The sequence below is a fragment of the Diospyros lotus genome, chromosome 4 (genome assembly GCF_014633365.1).
Source record: "Diospyros lotus cultivar Yz01 chromosome 4, ASM1463336v1, whole genome shotgun sequence".
Lineage (NCBI taxonomy): Eukaryota > Viridiplantae > Streptophyta > Magnoliopsida > Ericales > Ebenaceae > Diospyros > Diospyros lotus.
In genome coordinates, this window is record NC_068341.1 from 43,191,540 (window position 1) to 43,214,710 (window position 23,171).

Sequence of the window (23,171 nt, forward strand, 5' to 3'; positions counted from 1 at the left end):
TTATTTTGGTTGTTTTGAGTTAAAACAATCTCTAAGTCCAAAACATGAAAATTATAATTTATTTTTCATGTTTTGTCTCTAAAAAAGAAAAGAAAAAAAATAAAAGAATGAAAAAAAGAAGACAAATTTATTCTTAAATTTTAAAAATAAAATTATATATTTATTTAAAATTTAAAAAATATAGTGTATCTATATTATAATACAAAATATAGGATAACATATAGTATATTATTAAGTATATTACACATATTATGTATAATAATATTTAATATAAATTATCACTCACATGTCAGTAATTTATTAATTAAATTTATTATTTTATTTTAATAGTAAAATTTTATTATAAATAGTTAATTTTATCATTTAATAATCAAATTCATTGAATAAAATATCATAAAATAATTTTCTCAAAATTTTAAAATAAACATATTTTTTAATTTTCTTTTTAAGAGATAATTTTTTAAAATGACAAAAAGATTACGTTTTTAATTTTCTTAAAAGAGACTATCAAAATAGAAAATTGAAACTAAATTTAAAACTCAAAACTAAAAATTAAAAACACAAAAAGAACGTAACCTTATATTTTGGTTTGAAATTAGCTTTTCTAAACATGCTTTTGTAATCAATGGGCAAATTGGTCATTTGTCATTTATATTATGCCATTCACATTTTCACATACCAAATATAAAATAGTTATTATCTAAGATATAATATCTTAAAATATCAAATTTGAAACAATATGAAAAAAAAGGTTTAATAGTTAGATTGGGATTGAACCATGGTTAAATTAGTTCATATGTCAACAATATGAAAAAAAAGGTTCATAATTTAGAAGGCTAGAATAACACCAAAGAAATGGTTGGATTTGAGAAGAAGTTAGTCAAAGATGATGAGTAAAAAGCTAGAATAATGATGGATAAAAAGTTGGTCGAAGAAATGACTTGGATGGCGTGGTCACTAAAGAGTCTAAGGTTTAAGATTTGTTGAATGGCTAATTAGATGTTATCTTCTAAGATACACGAAAAATCCTCGAGGGTGTCATTTCGGTAATCTTAAAACGTTTCTTGTATCAAAATATAAAAAAACACCAAAAAAATATTTCTAGATTATTTCTGTAATTTTAAAAATGTTTCGAAACTATTTTTTAATATTAAGAAAATATCATAAACATGTCTTTCTACGATGAAGTTCGTCTCTAATTCAAAATTTTTAATTTTTCTTGAAATTTGTTTGACTGCATTATGAAATTTATATTTATTTTTAGATTTAATAATTACTTTTTATATTAAAAATTATATTTACTATATTTTTTTATTTAAACATTTTCCTGTATTTTCATTTCTTACATTTTTAACAAATTTTATATCTCTATTTTCTTTTTATATTATATTTATTTCTCATTTTTTCCATATCTCCCTACAATCTAGGTTATCATTATTTTTATCTACACAATTTTCTCCATCAACCAAACGTGGCCTAAAGCCATCAGCCTGAAAGATCACTTTTTTATTCAGTTTGGGCGTAAATGCAGTGGACCGCATGGCACTGTGCGGCGGTCCCAGCAAGAAACTCGACGCCACGCGGCGACCAGAAAATCGATTCGATTGAGGCCATTCTTGTGGTGGGACTTAAACACGGCATATTCCTCCTCCTCTCTCTCTCTCTCTCTCTATCTCTCTATAGTTCTTCTTTTCTTCCTTGCCCTCCGAAACAAAACTCTTTCCCTAGCGCCCACATCGCGACCTCGGATTGCCGGCTGTTCCAACGTTACTTCTATTTGACTCCCAGGTACCACTGTTGTTTGTTTTCGCTTCTTTCTTCATAATTCCGTCTTTCTCTAATCAAAAAAAGGGAAAAAAAGAAAAATCAATCACGTGCTTGACTCCTCGCCGTAATCCTCGAAATCCCCACCACATATTGGAGTCAATTTCGTTCTGAGCTGGGTTCGTACAGCACATTCGTGAATTATTGTCAGTGTTCTCTCGCATGTTCTTATCCATTTTTGGTGAGGGTCGTTTTCCTTTTCGCAATTCCTCCCCTTGATCACGAAGTTGTACTTTTAGGGCTTGGAGATGCTCTTCTGTCTCTGGATTAGGATAGTTTTGATTCGTATTATTGTAGCAGTGTATTGCGTATGAGTGAGTACCTGCGGCTACCTACATTTTTGTGGTTTATATAAATATGGTCAAATTTTCTTATTTCGATTATTTCCATGTTTAAGTTTTCTTTCTGCAACCCTTTGGCGTATATTTGTTTCACGCTGATGCTTATCTCGAAGCTGAATGGTAATTTTGAATATGATTTTCCTGGTGAGACAAGGGTGCAGATTATTGTTAGGTTTATACTATGACACATATTCTGTACGATGATGAACAATTCCAGGATGAATTCTCATCAGGAATAACTAAATCAACCTTGATTCTTATCCATAGATAGTAAGCTCAAACATGAACCCCCTTTAACCACTCTTAGCCTGCAACACATTACATTAATTTTATACCACCCGGGTTGGTTTATATCTTCTTCTTTAAGCTTTGCTAAGGTAATGGATACTGATTAATACTCATGATCTGGGATATATGTCGAGCAGTACATGCAACTGTTGAGTATGCTTCATTCCCTACCAGACTTAGAATGAGTTGAGGATAATTGAGTGGACTATCTTGAAATTTGGATAAAAATCTCAGAAGAATTCCATGTAGCCATGTTATGACTTATGAAGATTTTGAAATAGACATTTGTTGCATGATATTGCACATGCACAGTGCTTCAAACATTGGCATTAACAGACAGAGAAGAGATCTTGTAACTAGGACGTGAATTCCCCAATCTGATCAATGAGGGAAACAATGGCCAAGTATTATGGTTCTTATAAGAGGTAGAGGTGTCAGATATCTCTCTTTTACCTTGGTTTTGATGTTAATGGACCCCTTTGTTAGGGGTTAAGAGAATTGTTCAGACAAAGGGGCATAGATTATTGTGTGGTCCATTAAGTGGCCAAGATGTTGAAGTCTCAACTCCTCCATAGACCTTCTCTGATGTCTATCGTGTACCTAAGGGGGCAATAATTGTAATAAACAAGAAAGGCTGGTAGGTACTTGTTATGGTGGGGAGTTTAGTCACTTAAATGCGGAAGTGGCAACCGTTTCTAGTGCCAACTTCCGCTAGGACCGAGTATATAAACTCGACTTGCATCATGGAGAAGGTAGCAAATAACATTTGAACAACTTTCAGCTCTATTTCCCTCTCAGTTCTCTTTCTCCCTCTCGTTCATCTTCTAATTTTCCCCCTCTTTCTCTAATTCCTCTTTTCCCTACATAATTCCCACCAAGTTCTCTCTACAAAACGGGAGAACATCCTGTTGAATCCAGAGGATTTAACAATTGGTATCAGAGCACCGATCTTGGCCCCAGAACTTTGACAAGTTATACCAATGGTGGACGGCACTCGTATGAAGCAGATGAAATTGCAGTTTCAGCAGGTGACAGCCACGGTAATGGACGTGTAGGCTAGAGTCGGATTGATAGAAGACTCGATCGGAGTAGTGGTGGACAGAAGGATGGAGGAAGCCTTAGATAGATTGCGCGGGGGATATGCACAATCATATCAGGGACGAGATGAGAGAACATAGCAATATGCTGCGAGATCAGATGCAACAATTTATGCTCATGTTTTCGAGTCAAGCGCAGATGAAGATGTCTCCAGATTTTCCCCCACGAGAGAGATCAGAGCCGATACTACTGGGAACATGCACTTGCCAGAGGATGGTAGGATTGTTGGAGGTGGAGACTGATCCAGTGGCAACGGGGATCAATGGAGTGGAAAGGAGACTGAAGATCCAGGTAAATTCTATCCACCACAACTTTCCAATTCCGAAATTGGAACTACCAGTGTTTGATGAGGCTAAGCCACGGTGGTGGATTCGACGATGTGAAAAGTTGTTCGGAATACATCAAATAGCCGAGGAGCAGAAGATTAACCTGGCGGTGACCTACTTGAATAACGTAGGGGACATATGGTATCAAGGATGGTCAAGAGTGAGAGAAGAATGTAGTTGGAATGACTTCGTGAAGGGATTATGTGAGAGGTTCGGAGAAAGGAGGACTATGAATATAGTCGAGGAGTTTAACAAAATGAAACAGAGTGGATCGGTGCAGGAGTATTAGCTCCGGGTTGAGGAGTTAAAATCTTTGATGCTCAGTAGGAATCCATACTTGACCGAAGACTACTTCGTGTCAAGTTTTATCAGTAGATTGGGAGAGGAACTTAGATTTGCGGTCAAGATGACAAGGCCAAGGACGATCCAAGAAGCGGTGGAGAGCGCTTTGCTCCAAGAATTAAATGTGGAGGCATTGATAAAGGAGCAGAGGAATCAGGGTAGGGGAAACAGCTTGGATGCTTCATTGCCAGGAAGGGAGATGTATAGGGCTGGGGTAATGCTGAAGCCACCAGCACTACTACCACTTACTAACATAGGGCAACAAGGAAGCAGAGGAAACGAACAGAGGAGATCATCGGGGTTATGTTACAGGTGTGGGGATAAGTTTTTCCCCGGACACCAATGCAGGAGGCTTGCTTTTGCTAAAAGGAGGAGAGATTGAGGAAGACGTAAGAGAAGAGGCGTTGGTGGTAGGTGATGATGGGGAGGAGGAAGACAACAACACAATATCCCTCCATGCCATAAAAGGAGCGCCTAGTAATAAGATTATCAAGGTTGAAGGAACGGTGCAGGAAGGAACACTCATGGTCCTAATTGCCAGTGGGAGTACCCATAGCTTCATTGACGAAGGGACAGCTAGAAAAATGAAATGTGAGTTATCTAACACTCAACCCCTGGCAGTGACTGTGGCTAATGGAAGCAGGGTGTTAAGCAGATCAGCTTGCACGGGGTTTTGTTGGACAATGCAAGGGGAAACATTTAAAGTCGATCTTAGGCTGCTGAAGCTGGGGGGATGCCAAATAGTCTTGGGAGTTGATTGGATGAGAGGAGTAAGTCCTATCAGTTTCGACTTTAATAAGATGGAGGTTACGTTGGAAAAGGTACGCAGGAGAGTTACACTCCAAGGGAATATGGAAACAAGGTCATGGAAACTGATCAAGGGAAAGAGGCTGCACAAATTGCTTGGTTGCACAAATTGCTCAAGTGTAAGTTTTCCAAAGTGGCTCAATTGTTCTTGATTGAAACCAGTGAGGAAACTGGGAAACAAGGAGAACAAGAGGGCCAGTGTTAATTAACTACCAGCAAGCCAACCACAGACCTATGGCAGGTACATGAGCTAGCCTCCCTTGATGCATTACTTATTAAGTTTGGGGATCTATTTGCAGAACCTAAGGACCTACTCCTCCAAAGACCATTTGATCACTCTATCCCTTTACAACCAAATGTAGAACCAGTTAATATAAGATCCTATAGATACCCACCAAAGCTCAAAACTAAAATTTCATAAATTAGTAAGAGAAATGTTGGACAACTCTATAATCTGAGCCAACAAAAGCCAATTTGCGTCTCCTGTCCTTTTAGTTAAAAAAAAGGATGGAACCTTACGTTTTTGTGTTGATTACCGCTAGCTTAACCACATTACAATCAAAGATAAATTTTTCATTCCCATCATTGAAGACCTCCTAGATGAACTAAGCCATGCATCGGTTTTTTTCCAAACTTGACCTAAGATCCAGCTATCATCAAATCCAGATGAACCCAACTGATATACCCAAAATAGCCTTTAGAACCCACCATGGGCATTATGAGTTTATAGTAATGCCCTTCAGATTAACTAATGCACCAGCAACATTTCAAGCCCTAATGAACCACATCTTTGAGCCTTATCGTCGAAAATTTGTGTTAATATTTTTTGATGATATATTGATTTACAACCCAATTTTTTCTAAACACTTAGAATTGCATTTAGTATCCTCAGACTCAATCGGCCATGCATCAAAAGGTCCAAATGTGACTTTGCCCAAAAGCAGGTGGAGTATTTGGGGCATGTGATTTCTTGTGCTGGAGTTAGCACTGATCCCAAGAAGATTTCAGCTATGGTAGCATGGCCTAAACCAGAGAACATCAAGTTCTTAAGGGGGTTCTTGGGGCTAACGGGTTACTATAGGTGTTTTGTGAAAAACTATGGAGTGATAAGTAAGCCCCTGACAGAATTATTAGAAAAGGATAACTTCAGATGGAATGTAGAGGTAGAAAATGCATTTGGACAATTGCAGCAGGCTATGTGCGAATTGTCAGTGCTGGGGATCCCTGATTTTAATAAGCCGTTTTTCTTGGAGACCGGCGCATGTGGAACTGGGGTAGGAGCTATGTTATCTCAAGAGGGTCGACCCTTGGCTTTCATGAGTCAAGCTTTAGCCCCAAGGCATCAAGGGCCCATCACATATGACAAGGAGTTATTAGTTGTGCTGATGGCAGTGGAAAAATAGAGGCATTATTTGGAAGGGGGACAATTTATATTTAGAACAGATCATGAGAGTCTCAAGTTCCTTACCCAACAAAGTTGCACACTAATTTGCAGAAGAAGGGAATGGCAAAGCTAATAGGGTTGGATTTTGTGATTCAGTATAGAAGAGGAAAAGAAAACATGGCTGCAGATGCCTTATCAAGGTGTTATGAGGAGGGAGACTATGCAACCATTACAACATTGGTACCAAGAGGTGACAGTGAGCTATGATAAAGGAGCCTGGACAAAGGAGTTAATGGAGCAGTTGAGTCTGGACAACAACAGCAGGCAAGGGTACACTGTATGCAATGGCCTGATGAGGGGTATCGAGGGCGATTGGTGAAAGGGGACTGTGAGACCTTGAAGAAAAGAATTTTCCAAACCATGCATGACTCGCCCTTAGGGGGACACTCAGGCATCCAAAACACTTGTTCCGCAAGGTGAAACAAGTGTTTTATTAGCTTGGATTAAAGAAATCAGTAATGGAATTTGTAATGCAGTGCGACACTTGTAAGAGGTGTAAACATGAATTAGTAGCTAAACTCGGACTCCTACAGCCATTAGGGGTTCCAAATCAAGCTTGGGCCAATATAACTATGGATTTTGTTGAAGGTTTGCCGCGATCAGAGGGGGGGAACTGTGTCCTAGTCGTGGTGGATCGATTGACCAAGTACAACCACTTCATCAACTTGTCCCACCCATTCATGGAACAAGAGGTGGCTAGGCTAGAATGTTTCTAGACAATGTAGTGAAGTTACATGGGGTGCCTCAAACGATAATTTCAAATAGGGACAAGGTGTTTATTAGCTTATTTTGGCAAGGTTTACTGAAATCCTTGGGCTCTAAACTCCACATGTCCACAACTTACCATCTGAAAACTGATGGCCAATCAGAGAAAGTTAATTAATGCCTTCAGACCTGCCTAAGGTGTTTCTACTTTATGCAGCCCAAGGAATGGCACAAGTGGTTATCTTTGGCGCAATAGTGGTACAATTCCAGCCACCACCGGTCCATTGGGATGACCCCATTTGAGGCGCTATATGGATACAAGCCCAGTCTACTACCATCTATAGGGGCGCCAACATCGGTGGCAACAACAAACACCTATCTGCAAAATAGGCAGGAGATTCTACACACCTTGAAAATGGAGCTGGCTAAGGCTCAAAACTGGATGAAGCAGCTAATGGACAAAAAGAGGAGTGAGAGAACGTTTGAAGTAGGAGAAAAGGTGTACCTCAAGCTCAGTCAACCCCATTTGAGAACTCTTTCAAAGCAGCTTGTTACTAAACTAAGCCCCAAGTTTTTTGGACCGTATACCATTATTGCCAAGGTAGGACCAGTAGCCTATAGGCTACAACTGCCTGAGGGAACCAATTTGCCAATCCAACCATTCCCATTCCACTTAGGAAGGAAGAGCCAACAATCACCCTATTAGCCATCCTGGACAAATGAGTGATTTTTCAGCAAGGAGCCCCACTCACTCAAGTATTAGTGCAATGGTCCTCATTGCACTCAGACAATAATACTTGGGAATATTTGCCAGCGTTCCTCCAGCAGTTCCCAAACGCAGCCAGCTTGCTCAGCATTCTTGAGGACAAGAATTAGCTTAAGGGGAGGGGAGCTGTCGTGTACCTAATGGGGGAATAATTGTAATAAACAAGAAAGGCTGGTAGGTACTTGTAATGGTGGGGAGTTTAGTCACTTAAATGCGGAAGTGGCAATCGCTTCTGGCGCCAATTTCCGCTAGGACCGAGTATATAAACTCGGCCTACATCATGGAGAAGGCATCGAATAACATTTGAACAACTTTCAGCTCTATTTCCCTCTCAGTTCTCTTTCTCCTTCTCGTTCATCTTCTAATTTTCCCCCTCTTTCTCTAATTTCTCTTTTCCCTACATAATTCCCACCAAGTTCTCTCTACAAAATGGGAGAACAACCTGCTGAATCTAGAGGATTCAACAATGTCTTACAACATTCATTGAGATGGCTAGGAAGAATGAAAGAGGTTAATTAAATATTTTTGAAGCAATAAAATTTATTCTTGGTTAAAAGGTTGTTTGACAGTGACCAGATTGCAAATTTTAACGGACTGCAGTGTGGAAAGAACTGTCTCAATCTTGTGAGGGCGGCCTAATATTCCTTAATAGAGGGGCTCATAAAGTGGGGTTTAGAATGAATTGGTGGAGGTGAATGCAGAGAGGAGTTCACCAAAATTGGAAAGTCTGACCAAGGTTGAGACGTTCAACTTAAGAGAGCTTACTTACACTTCAGCTTTCCTTTAATAGAGGAAGCACCAAGTCTCCTGTAGAAATTGTAGTTGTTTAGGAATGCACTAATCTTTCCTCGCTAGTGTTTGCTAGAAAGAAGCCGTCAAGACCTAAGTCTTGAACCTAGGGTTTCCAATGTAGAAACGAGAAGGAAGAATGGCAGAAAGAAACGGAGATAGAATATAGAGAAATTAGGGAGGAAACAGAGAAGAGAATTGAGAAACTGTATTGAACTCTTAGTTTATTCTCAATACAAGCTTTATATATAGCTAACCAATCAACAGTTACAAATCAGTTACAGGTTGTAACTGATCCTTTGCAGAGAAATAATCTGCTACCACTGGTCCACATGATAAGCCCTACAGCCTACGAGCTTTACAGAAGCCATTACTGGCATGGAGTAGGCCTCACTTCTTAGTGAAAGGTATCAACATTTTTGTGGTGAAGGATGTTGAGTTGAGTGCCACATTGGTAGCTTCAGTGAGCATAATGTTACCTTCTCCTTCAATTGTCAAACTGAGCCTTCTCCTTCAATTGTCAAACTGAGCATTCCTATCATCCTTCAACTTGTGTCATAGACTCATAATTACTTGAAAGTCATCCATAGATAGGATTTTCTGGTGGTGGTTCACATTCATTGATGGGAAAGCAAACTAGGTTGTTGAGGCTTGACTTTTGACTCCATTCCCAGTTTTGTTGGTTATGTCATATTTTGGCAAGGCCAGTGGCCAATGCGCTAGCCTCCTGGTCATTGTAGGTTTTATGAACAAGAATTTTTATAAGGTCATATTTAGATGAGGAAGAGAAGACCGCAAAATAAAGATGCTATTTTTGTGAGGCAAAGACAAAGGATAGACAATGCCCCTTCTAGAGATCTCATATCACCTTGGTGATGTAATATATAAGTTGTCAATCTAATTGATTTATTGGGAAAATAAGACCCTTCTTGAGAAGGAAGTGGAGTTGAGGAGAGGAGGAGGTTTGGTAGTTCCAGGTGTAACCATGGTGTGAGAGGAGATCAATGCATATTTGACATCTTAAGGCCTTGGATATTGAGCATCCTTCTTCAAGAGGGAGCTGAATGGTTAAGTAATTTTAGCCATTGTGGGTATGGATTGTTTGAGATATGAACGTGGCCAATGAACCTTCAGAGCTGGTTTATATTGGATTGATGTAGGGATGTTTAGAGATAGCATACCGATCTTGGTAAGGTTCGAAACCTGACTTTGACATTTGGCCGAATCACCACCTTGAGAGGCCACCTCAAGGATACAAAACACTCACACTCTAGGAATCCTCAAGTAGAGAAGAGAAAACAAGGAAAAAGTCTTGTATTTATAATACTCAAGTATTCTCAAGGATGCTTTACAAGTAACCCAAAAGGGTTAATATAGAGCTTTTAAGCAAGCTAGGTTTTGTCATTTTTCAATGTGAGACAAGAAACACTTAAATATAAGTCTTAAGCAAAAATATTTATCTTGTTCTTTCAATGTGGGGCAACAATTTAATCATTCTCCCCTGGTTAGAGAAGACTTGCCATTAAGTCTTGATTATCTTATTTTCTTTCATCTTCATAGCATGAAGAGAGATCAACAACATTAAAGGTTGCAGAAACACCATACACTTCAGGGAGCTCAACTTAGTAGGCATTGTCATTGATGCATTCCAAATTGCAGAAAGGTCCATCTGCCCATGGAGCAAGTTTAGAGTGGGCACCTTAGGAAAATGATGAAGTGGTTGTCCCACGTTGAAAGAATGAGACAAGTGTTTTTGCTTAAGACTTATATTTAAGTACTTTTTGTCCTACATTGAAAAATTACAAACCCCTGCTTGCTTGAAAGCTCTATATTAACCCCTTTGGGTTAATTATAAAACATCCTTGAGAATATTTGAGTATTATAAATACAAGGCTCTTTTCGTTGTTTTTTCTTCTCTAGTTGAGGATTCCTAGAGTGTGAGTGTTCAGTATCCTTGAGGTGGCCTCTCAAGGTGGTGATTCGGCCAAATGTTGTAGTGCTTCTAACCTCACCAAGATTGGTGCCCTAGCTCTAAATGTTCCCACATCATAGATGTTGGCAGCATCTCCTTGGTGGATAATGTAACCTTGTTGTTATGGTAAAAGCACATTTGAGGGGGTTTATCCCGGGCCAATATCTATGGCATCTTTGGGAGGTTTTTCATAAGTCTTCAAAGTTTTGGCCTTCCTCACTATGAAGCTTAGGAAGAAAACTCTAGATTTTAATATGTATATACCACTTTAATTAAACTCATAGACTATACACCTATATATATATACACAAATACAATGGGTCATGGGCTCTAACATAAGATTAACCTTAGACTATAACTATATAATTCAACACTCCCCCTCAAGCTGGAACATCTATATCATATGTACCAAGCTTGTTATAAATATACTCAATTCGAGGACCCCTGAGAGACTTAGTAAAGACTGTTGAAGTTTGCCTTGAGTTTTGTTCTAGAAGATAGCAGAACCGGAAAGGAGCATGAAGGAGTAGTCTTGGCTGAAGAAATTGGGCAGCTAGGGGTTAAAGTGTAATTAGTACATTTTGTTGGGGTTAATATGTAATTTCCCTAAGTTAGTTAGTTGCCTAAGTGTGTCCGCCTCCTCTATAAATAAGAGGGCAAGGCGCCTGCTGAGAGAGAACTTCTATGAGTGCTCTAGTCCTTTGTATTATGAGTGCAAGGCATTGTTCAAGAAAGGAAGACTATCTGAAAGTCTTGGGTTTATTTTCTTGGGGAAACAATGTGGAATTGTACTCGGGTTTGTGGGCTATGAGGGCTATGATGTACTGATCTTCTTTCTAGAAATAAAGACTGTTAGGAGGGGTCTTTGAAGGTTGGATGTAGGTTTCCTCAAAGGAAACCGAACCAGGATAAATCCTTGCATTTGTGGTTTGCTTTCTGTTTCTTGTTCTTATGTTTTCTGTTTTCAATTCCTATAATTGCTGGGTGGATTTGAGAGTGTTGAGAGAGGCATATATCTTCTAAGGTCCATTCCGCATAGTCCTAGGATAACAAATTGGTATCAGAGCCAGTTTTTTAGGTTCAAGAACAGTCCAAGAACCTTCAAGATTTCATCTGTTTTGAATTCTCTATCATAGAACAGTGTTATAATGGCTGCAACTAGGTATGATATTGAGATGTTTGATGGCCAGAATGATTTTGGCCTTTAGAGGATGAAAATGAGGGCATTGCTAGGGAATCTAGGACTAGAAGAGGCTTTAGATGAGGAAGAATCACTGCCTGAAACCTCCACTGAAGAACAGAAAAAGGAAAAATCAAAAGAAAAGAAAGATATTGACAAGAAAGCTTTTAACACCTTGATTTTAAGTTTAGGGGACAAAGTCTTGAGGGAAGTGGCCAAAATGACCACGGCATCAAACATTTGGAAAAGATTGGAGACCCTTTACTTGACTAAAACCTTGTCTACTAGGTTATATGTGAAAACCAAAATTTTCTCCTTTAGAATGGATGAAGGTAAGAAACTGCAGGAGCACATAGATGAGTTTAACGAGTTATGTTTGGATCTTGAGAACATAGACATCAAATATGATGATGAGGATAAGGCCTTAGTCTTATTGCACTCTCTACCAAAGTCATATGAAACCTTTGTTGACATCTTAAAACATGGTAAACACAAATTGTCTCTAGATGATGTGACTGGAGCTTTGAGTTCCAAGGAATTACAACATAAGGTTGAAGGAAAGAACTCTATACATGATGCTCTTACAGTTGGGACTAGACCAGAAAATAGGGACCCTAAATTTAAGGGTAGGTCTAGGTCAAAGTCTAGGAATGGCAAGAAAATGATAAGATGTTATCACTGCCATGATGAGGGACATATTAAGAAGAATTATCCCAAAAGAAAGAGTGAAATCCTAGAGAAAAACCCTGGAATTTCTTCATCTATGTGTGAGACTGACTATGATAGTGCAGATGCCCTATAAGTGTCTAGAAATGCTGGAAATGTAGCATAGTTTCTAGGTTTAGGGTAGACTCATCATAGGAAATGGTTTTTCAATTTATAGTCATAATAGGTGATATTGTGTTAGTAGGCAATAATCAAGAGTAAAGTATCAAGCCCATTAGAGATCAGTTTCTAGGATTTAAGGGGGCCTATCTAGGCCTTGTCTCATGGTGGAGCTAGGTGAGGTAAACCTAGTGAAGATGGTGTGTTCTTAAGGAATTCCCAAGTGTATATGAGCTTGCTGGAATTTAGGAAGCTTGCTGGAAATTGCTTCTGGTGTGAAGGGTTAGGTGTGTGGAGTTGTGTAATAGGTATACCTAGGTCTCCTAAAGCTAGGGTTCTTACCTATGAGGGAAATCTCTGCTAATAGGACATGGAATTAGTTGATTCCAAGGCCAAGGGATGAAATTTGGAATGCTGGCCAGCAAGGAGAATCCTTTGGGAATGTCCAAATCTAACCTATGAACCAGGTATAGCAATAGGGAAATCTGGAAAATGTTTTTGGTCATATTCATTGTGTAAGCTTGGGCTAGATTGTGAGAGGGAGGAAGCTAGTGTTTAAGATAGCTTTGGCTCTTGCAGTGAGGTTCCTTGTAAACAGTGAGGGGAAAAGGGTGTGTGCAAGGGTTGTCTTGTATGGTGAAGCCCATGGTTGATTAAAATCTGGATTAAGCAATGAAAGGGAAGGAGAGTCATCTTGTAGGCAATGAGCAAGGGAATAGAAGGTCTAGTTTTGCCTAGGATGGGTAAAAGATAGATCCTCAAGTAATCTACCAATGAGGTATGGAATGTTGGATTTGAAGGATGCTTGGGCTCAGGTTTGAGTGCTAAGGAGCAGGCTGGAAAATAGAATCTCTTGTATAAGAAGAGGTGATGCACTCTTGTCCAAATGAATGGCATGGAGCCATGTAAATTTTGGGGAGAATGTTGGACTTAAATGGTATATCTCTTAGGTTAAAAGGGTGGAGTGTTGTTGTAGTGTCTATTTGTAATTAAGGAAGTGCTGGAAATGGGAAAAGTCTAGGGAAATGGCTAGACATGGCCATTGGTTATAGCAGCACATGAAGGTTTAATTTGGATCAAATAGGTATCACTAACAGCTATTATCCATGTGGAAACTAAGAGAAAAGTGATCTTATAGTATAGCCAAGGGATAATAGGCTAGAGGGAAAAGTAAGCAAGGATCGGTTGCTTAGAAGGTCTCTCTAGGTATGATAGTAATTCCCTAGGTAAGATATAAGATTGTGATAGTCCAAAGTGTAAATTGAGTGCATGAGGAAGCTGTGTCAATTTCAATGGTATGCCTAGGATAAGTAAGGCAGCTTCATTGATAGTTATCCAATGAGAATCTCAAGGTGTAGCTGAGGTTGTAGTTCAGTATTTGAGATTGTTGGAAGGAGGAGAAGCTGGAAAGGCATAGAGGTTGGAATAGAAATGGACAGCTTATGGCAGCCTAGGTTACCCAAATCTTAAGCATATCTTGGTAGGCTGGTAGTTAGAAGAGTCTCAAGAGGTTGAGTAGTCTTGTTCTGAAGCAAACATAAGAAGGGAAGACAGTGGTAAAGCCTAAAGGCCAGTTTTGAGAGCTAGGAGGAAGTCTAGCAGTGTTTAAGGCCAATCTGGGTAAGGTGCACTGTTGATGTGATGCTGTGTAAAAGTTTGGACCCTTTGGGATTAAGGAATAACATTGAGTATGGATTTGGTTTATGATGGAGTGTAGGTAGACACCATGTAGTATATCAATCATATTGGTGTTAGGAATATGTTCATTAGGAAATCCCTTGAGGAGGATAATATCTAATGAGAGTTGCAAATTTAGTTATTGCAGCTAAGAATTTATTCAAAGGTGGTCCATTGTTATGTCTTACAGCATTGATTTGTTTTGTTTGATATGTTTGTTTTATGTCTTGAGTGATCAGGAGCAGCAGGTCATATGAAGAGCATGGTGAAAGCAGGAGTTGGCTATCGGGTGAAGATCTCAAGGCAAATGGTGGAGAATTGTTGAAGTTTGCCTCAAGTTTTGTCCTAGAAGATAGCAAAACCGGAAAGGAGCATGAAGGAGTAGTCTCGGCTAAAGAAATTAGGCAGTTAGGGGTTAAAGTGTAATTAGTACATTTTGTTGGGGTTAATATGTAATTTCCTTAAGTTAGTTAGTTGCCTAAGTGTGTCCGCCTCCTCTATAAATAAGAGGGCAAGGCGCCTGTTGAGAGAGAACTTCTATGAGTGCTCTAGTCCTTTGTATTATGAGTGCAAGGCATTATTCAAGAAAGGAAGACTATCTGAAAGTCTTGGGTTTATTTTCTTGGGGAAACAATGTGGAATTGTACTCGGGTTTGTGGCTATGAGGGCTATGATGTACTGATCTTCTTTCTGAAAATAAAGACCGCTAGGAGGGCTCTTTGAAGGCTGGATGTAGGTTTCCTCAAAGGAAACCGAACCAGGATAAATCCTTGCGTTATGTGGTACCGAACCAGGATAAATCCTTGCGTTATGTGGTTTGCTTTCTGTTTCTTGTTCTTATGTTTTCTGTTTTCAATTCCTATAATTGCTGGGTGGATTTGAGAGTGTTGAGAGAGGCATATATCTTCCAAGGTCCATTCCGCATAGTCCTAGGATAACAAAGACATCTGCTAACTGGTCATTGGAATTGACAAAATCTGTGGTAATACAGCCAGATAAAATCTTCTCTCGGATGAAGTGACAATCTATTTTGATATGTTTGGTCATCTCATAAAAGACTGGATTGGAAGCAATATGTAATGCAGCTTGATTGTTGCAAATTAATCTCATATGTGACATCTCCCCAAACTTGAGCTCCTGAAGCAATTGTTTTAACCAGATAAATTCACATGTTGCCAAGGCCATATCACGATATTCTGTTTCTGCACTCAATCTAGCAACAACCTCTTGCTTCTTACTTTTCCAAGATACTAGGTTTCCTCCAACCAGAACACAATATCCTGAAGTAAACCGTGTATCAGAGGGAGAACCTATCCAATCAGCATCAGAATATTCGACGACTTGAGTATGACCTCTGTCCTCATACAATAGTCCTTTACCTGGAGCTCCCTTAATATACTTGAGAATTCGAACTACCACATCCCAGTTGCTATCGCAAGGAGACTGTAAAAACTGACTGAGAAAGAAATATCTAGGCGAATGATAGTGAAATAATTAAGTTTTCCGACTAGCCTGCAGTATCTTTCAGGATCAGCAAGAGGCTCCCCCTGTTCTGGTAAGAGCTTTACATTAGGGTCCATAAGAGAATCTATAGATTTACAATCAAGCATCTCAGTTTCTTCCAAAATGTCTTAACACATACTTTTGTTGAGAGATAACAATACCAGAACTGGACTGAGCAACTTTTATGTCAAGAAAGTATTTAAGTAATCCCAAGTCCTTAGTTTGAAAATGATGGAAAAAATGTTTCTTCAACTGAACAATACCATCTTGATCATCACCTGTAATAACATTATCATCCACATAGACAACCAAGTATATACACCTCCTCTGTGATGTGTGTTTAGAAAAGACCGAATGATCAGACTCACTACGACTCATACCAAAGTCTTGAATGACATCATCGAAACGACCAAACCAGACTCGAGGAGACTGCTTCAACCCATATAGTGTGCGACAAAGTTTACAAACCTGCCCAGACTCCCCTTGAGCAACAAACCCAGGAGATTGCTCCATATAAATCTTCTCTTGAAGCTCACCATGTAAGAAGGCATTCTTAATGTCCAGCTGATACAACGGCCAGTGGCGCATAGCTGCTATAGAGAGAAACAAACGCACAGATGACATCTTAGCAACAGGGGAAAAAGTGTTACCATAGTCAAGACCATAAATCTAAGTATACCCTTTGGCAACCAAACGAGCCTTAAGGCGATCAACCTGCCCATCAGGACCCACCTTGACAATATAGATTCACTGCCAGCCGACAAGAGATTTCCCTAGGGATAAAGGTACCAAATCCCAAGTACCATTGGAATGTAAAGCAGTCATCTCATCCACTATTGCTTGTCGCCACTTCGGATCAGAAAGCGTCTCACTAACAGTCATAGGTACTGAAACAGAGGATAAGGAAGACACAAAAACACAAAAAGGAGACGAGAGATGGTGATAGCTAAGAAAATTATAAATGGGGTGAGGATTGTGAGAAGATCGGGTACCTTTTTGAAGGTCAATAGGAAGTAGATCCTCAGAAAGCAGGACCGCAGCAGGTGGAGAGACTGGAGTAGGATGTGAGGCAGCAGGAGTCGCTGAAGTAGTAGGAGACACGGGAGAAGGCATAGGAACAACATCTCCACTGGGAGGAGACCGAGGTTGATGACGCCGATGATAAACCTGTAATGGGGTAGAAGAAGGAATAGGGAGAATGGTAGCATGAGGACTCGCGGTTGACACTTGGAAGGAGGCGAAGAGTAGAAAGGAGACGACTCAAAGAAGGTAACATCCGCCGAAAGAAAATAGCAGCGGGTGTCAGGAGAATAACACTGATAACCCTTCTAAAGGCGAGAGTAACCAAGAAAAATACACTTGATGGACCGAGTAGACAATTTATCTTGACTGGGAGATAGGTTATGGACAAAGCAAGTGCACCCAAAGACACAGGGAGGAAGAATATATAATGGTTGATCACGAAACAGGAGAGAGTGAGGATTCTGGTGCTGAAGAACCGAGAAAGACATCCTATTAATGAGATAACAAGCAGCAAGGACAGCTTCAGCCCAAAAGCGAAAGGGGACATGATGATGTAGAAGAAGAGTGCGAGTAGTTTGAATCAAATGTCTATTTTTATGCTCAGCATTCCCATTCTGTTGTGGTGTATATGCACAAGACGACTGATGCAAGATCCCTTGAGAAGACATAAAGGTAGTAAAAGGAATAGAAAAATACTCAGGGGCATTGTCACTGCACAATACTTGGACAGAGGTATGAAATTGTGTTTTGATTTTAGTACAAAAGGATTCAAAAATTGAGAATAACTCAGAACGATTTTTCATTAAATATAACTATGTGCAACGAGAATAATCGTTGATAAACGTTACAAAATATTAAAAACCCAAAACAAACATGACACGACTAGGACCCCAGATATTAGAATGAACTAAAGCAAACGGGGACATAGCCCGATTATTGACACGCTTTGGAAAAGAAGTGCGAGATTGTTTTCCAAGTTGACATGACTCACAATGAAAAGATGACAAACTAGACAAACTGGGGACCATCTTCTGAAACTTAGCCAAACTAGGATGTCCCAAATGATTGTGGAGAAGAGCAGGAGACTCAGTTACCGAGCAAGCAACAGGAGATGCAGGAAGGTTGAGATGATAGGGATCCTGCGACTCACATCCGATGCCAATCATCTGTCCCGTGCCACGATCCTGGATAGTAACAAAATGATCATCAAAGGTGATAAAACAATTTAAGGCACGCATAAGTTTACTAACAGAGACAAGATTAAAGGGACAATGAGGAAGATAAATGACATAATCTAAAGGCAGAGAAGGTAAGGGTTTGGTAGTGCCAACAGCTTCAACAACCGCTTTGGACCCATTGGCTAATGTTATAGAAGGTAAATAAATAGAATTAGTAAAATGAGAAAACAAATGGGAATTATCAGAGATATGGTTAGAAGCACCTGAGTCTAGGACCCATGGTCCTAAAGAGGATAACTAAATGAGACAGGCAGTGGAATCACCAAAGTGGGCAACAAAGGCAACTGTGAATGAGGATTGCTAGGACGTCTTATACTTGAGATACTCATTATAGTTAGCCCCAGTGAGAATGACATATTGCGGTGGATGACCATCAAATGACTCAGATCGAGAACCATCGGCATGAGCAACATTAACACGAGGAGGGCGACCATGCAACTTATAACATTGTTCCTTAGTATGCCCTCACTTGTGACAGTAGTTACACTTGGGGCATTTGCCCTGATTACTATGATCTCCTCCCTGTTCGCCACTACTCTGAACCTGTGAAGCCATAACTGAATGATCACCTGCAGAAGAGAGAGGTACTGTAGGAACAAATGAAACCCGAAGAAGACGAGAATACACTTCATCCATAGTAGGACTAGCAAGAATCTGATCATAAATAGGAGTAAGGTCAGGACCAATGGCAACTAGAGTATACACCATAAAGAACTTGTCTCGCTGAGCTAGATCCTTTGCAACAGTCTTACTAACAGGTAACAAGGAGTTAAATTCAGCTTTAATAGAAGCCGTCTGACCAAAAAAATCAGGAAGAGTCAGACCCTGCTGTCGTAAACTAAGCAGATTAAACACCACTGAATACAAACATTGAATGTCATTAGTGTATAGCGCCTTGGCCTGAGCCCACAATTCACACCACGTGATGTAGTTAGTATAGATCGGATGAAGAGAATGATCAATTGACTGCCACAGGAGACTGCACAATAGAGCATTAGCTCTTTGCCACTCAGTTATATCTGTGGTCACATTCTCGACCTTGGTAGTTAGATGATCCTGTAAACTTTGACCCATACACCATAATTCAACTGCCTTGGACCAAGAGATATAATTGGAACTGCTCATCAACTTCTCAGTACCAATGGCTGGAGAGGGAGACAAAATACCAAAGAATGAGCCAGATTTACTGGTACCAACCATGTTGGACAAAAGGGAGCCCTACAAGATCAACAGATCTGAAACAAAAGGGGTTAAAAATAGCCAAACAGAGAGGCTGGATGATCCAGCATAGAGAATGAAGCGTGGAGGCACGTTGGAGCGACAATAGACGGTGGATCCTGGTGATCCAGCATAGAGAATGAAGCGTGGAGGCCCGTTGGAGCGACAATAGACGGTGGATGTTGGTGATTAGCGGCGGCGAATGGCAACGGATGGCGACGAAACCACTGAGACTGGGATGGACTGAAGGAGGTGAGTCCAATGATGAAGACGGCGTTGCGATTAGAGCACTAGAGAGAGAGATCAGAGCAAAAAAGTCTCTATGAATAGTGCGAGAGAGGCGGCGTGTGGCGGCAACAACGGCGATGGTCCTCCGGGGGTCGATAGATCGGAGGATGGTGAATGCAACGGCGGTGGCGGTGTGTGTGATCGGTGGCCGGATGGTGAAGACCCGCTGCAAACTAGTAGTGCGAGCTGCGGAAACGCAGTGGGCGGCGACAACGGTGGCACGACAGGCTGCGGCGATCAGTGGCGACACGACCGACGATGGTGGTCAATGATGTGGGCAGCGGCGGCAGCTAGGGTTTGTATTTCAGCTCTGATACCATGTGAAGCTTAGGAAGAAAATCCTAACTTTTAATGTGTATACCATTTTAATTAAACTTATAGACTATACACCTATATATATATATATATATATACAAATACAATGGGCCATGGGCTCTAACATAAAATTAACCCTAGACTATAATTATATAACTCAACACTCACTTTGATTTCACTACTAGATCATCTATGTAAAACTCCAATGTCTTATGGAACATATAATCAAAAATAGTTATCTTAGCCATTTAGTACATGACTTCCACATTTTTTAGACCAAATGGTAATGACGGTGTAGTAAAAATTTCTGGTTGATGCTATGAGTGCCATCTCAATTTGGTTATATCTATTAAACCTGTTCATAAAGGAAAACATATGGTGTTTCATGGTCAAAGGCAATTAGAGTATCCATGTGCAGGAGGGAAAAATCATCTTTTGGACATAATTGACATGCTTGAATTTGCTTGTTCTTCTTGAGACTACTATCACAATCATTTTTTTGGTTGATATTTGTTATTTTTAAGCTGTCTAAATGTTTTGCTTTGTTCTTGCAGGTTACTGAAGTTTAAGTTGGCCAAGTTCATCTGGTCTACATATTGCTGGCAATATAAAGGCTAATGTTATTGAGTTCATTTTCATCTCAGAGCATCATTTTATTACCTGTACAGCTTCTTTATTGATGGCTGGTACTGGTTCTTTGCAAGTGTCTCTTCAATTGGGAATATGCAAGAACCATAGATGTAATAAACAATTCCTGGTAAGAAATCATTTCTTCTAATCACTTTTCTTTTTAAGCTTCTCTTGGATTTCTTGTCTGACTCCATGTGTATATCTTCTGTTTGCAGAATGTGAGGCGAAGCAGAAGATTACATTTGCTGCGTGCCAATCTTCCATCATCTGCTTTTGTATGGTTCTTTGTGCTTGAAAATTTAAGAATTTGTATCTCTAGTTGAGGCATCTTACACTCTTTTGCTTCAACTTAAACTTGTGGAAGATTCGAATCTTAAGCTAAGATGTATCAATACAAGACAGGGTATGGACGTGGAAATGGAAAGAAGACACGGGATATGGTACTTTGAAGAGAAATAAGGTTTCGGATACAGACAAGGTTTTATTAGTGGTGTTCATGAACATAACATTTAAAAAGCATTGGAAATATTGAATAGTACCCCTAATCCAATATTAAGATGTTGTTCGTTTTATCACACTTAAAACTAAATTGTGTCTCCAGTGAACGAGGCTTCTCTTTTCATGAGAGTTAAGGAAGGTTCTTATTTCTATGCTGCCTTCCCCTTGCCTTTCTGCAAAGAAGCTGTTTCTACAATTTGAACCCATGACCCTTCCGGTATCAAACAAGCAACCTTACCGTTACTACCAAGACTCGCCCTCTTATCACATATAAAACTATGCTCTAATTAGAGGGGGAATGTTAGTTTGTAAATTAAAAGAATCAAGTGTAATTCTGCCTTTGTAACGTAAATAATAATATCTAAAAGGTGAGGCTGCAGGGTACTCGCATACATTTTTCTCTTCTCTTCACTGGCATCTGGCAGTATGTAAATAGAATTAAGAGTCTTGAAGCTGAGAAGGATCCGAATTCCTAAATATCACGTGGCACCTTTCCCAGTAACTTAAAAATTATATGTACAGATACAAATATGGATATGGGATATGGGGATTTGGTGAGCATGGCATGAGTGCAATAATATGCAATCCACCAAAAATATAATATTAGTTTAACATAAAAATACCATATTGTTCACAAATTTAAACATTATTGACATATAAGGCATTATTTCAGGGTCACAATGGAGCAACCTTGCTGTTGCACCAAGGGTCATCATAAAGTAGTATGTAGAAAACCTATGCATATTGATGTCATATGGAAAACCTAGTTTAGTCTCTAACTAGTGCGTGTTCAGAACATCCCAGACATGGATACATCACCTCTGCTAGTAGATACCGTGGATTGTCAACATCATAGTTGACTTTCTTAATGTTATTCGGCCTTTTAATTGTTTGCTTATGCCCTGCTCAGGTCAATGCTGCCATCTGTGCTTCAAATAAGTTCAGTGTTGTACTTACCCTTGAAGGGTGAACTGGAGCATAAGTTTTGTTTGTTAATGTTTTGGCAGCTTGTCAATACTGTGATTTAGTGGCTCAATAGTAGGTTTTCTGAATGTTACTTTCTACCTCTTCAGTATTGCAGGTATGAATTCTCTTGAAACAGTAAAATTGCATCCTTGCCTTCTTCAGCCGAAGACACACAATTAACTTATTCTTTTCCTTTCTTTTTATTATTATTATTATTTTTTTTTTATTTTTTTTTTGGGGGGGGGTGGGGTTGCAAACTGAATGTTTATGATTGCCATGAACGCTCTAGTAGTTTCTTCATTTAATTTTACGTGGCTGTGAGGTTGACGGCTGCAATTCTTCTGATCATATCATTTCAACATTTCTTAATCTTCATAATAAAGAATAACTTCAGGCAGTAATTTCCAATTTCTACTTTCAGCGAGAGGATCCATGGAGTATTGGTCTTTCAGGCAGTGTATACAGCCCAATATGGTCCATCCAATATAGAAGAAAAAGGTTTAAGTGCCACTCAATGCTGGATCCAGGCAAACCCTTTCAAATTTCTTTTATGAAGAATACAGCTACTGCTTTCATGAGGTCATTCTTTCCTTCCTGATTAACTTGCTCACATCTGCATGTGCATGCCACAATATTCCTAAAGAATTGCTTTCATTTATACTTGTTCATAGGTGGTTACTTACGTATTAATGTTAATGCACGACAAATACATTAATTTGTTTATTCCATCTTTTATTCTCTATTGCTTTATGTGAGCTATTTTTAGTCTTATAAAGATCAGTTCAGTTCTGGTAAGGCTTTCTATCATAGTTTTAGAAACCAATTCATCTTAATTTCGGTTGACAGCAGCTTTCTTCTATTATAAATTATAGTTTTAAAGTGTTTTAAAAGGGCATATGCGCTTAATTTCAAGCAGTTCAATTCTTTCACCCCTGTGAACTATTTGAACATCAGCAGGATTCTGCGCATTATGCTACATTTTATGAATTAATGACCATTGCATGTGGGACAGAGTCCAAAAACTTACAAAAAGAGATGTTGGTAATCTGTTGAAATTTGAAAATATGAACTTCTTAGATTTCTGGAAGGCCAATTCTGTGTATTGTTG

The 23,171-nt window shown here is 39.3% G+C and overlaps 1 protein-coding gene across 4 annotated transcripts in view; it reads left to right on the forward strand.

Moving 5' to 3' along the window:
* Positions 1-1,621: 1,621 nt before the first annotated feature.
* The window catches only part of LOC127799887 (mechanosensitive ion channel protein 2, chloroplastic-like), a 30,923-nt gene continuing 9,373 nt past the window's right edge, over positions 1,622-23,171 (forward strand). The window contains exons 1-4 of one of the 4 annotated variants that reach the window (XM_052334126.1): positions 1,622-1,788; positions 20,524-20,726; positions 20,815-20,874; positions 22,485-22,642. In XM_052334126.1, coding sequence (XP_052190086.1) covers positions 20,649-20,726; positions 20,815-20,874; positions 22,485-22,642 — 296 coding nt within the window. In that variant the 5' untranslated portion in view covers positions 1,622-1,788; positions 20,524-20,648. Of the gene's footprint in view, positions 1,789-1,862; positions 2,006-2,121; positions 2,139-20,523; positions 20,727-20,814; positions 20,875-22,484; positions 22,643-23,171 lie in introns of those variants that run through there. The other 3 variants (XM_052334129.1, XM_052334127.1, XM_052334128.1) reach the window with 3 other exon arrangements.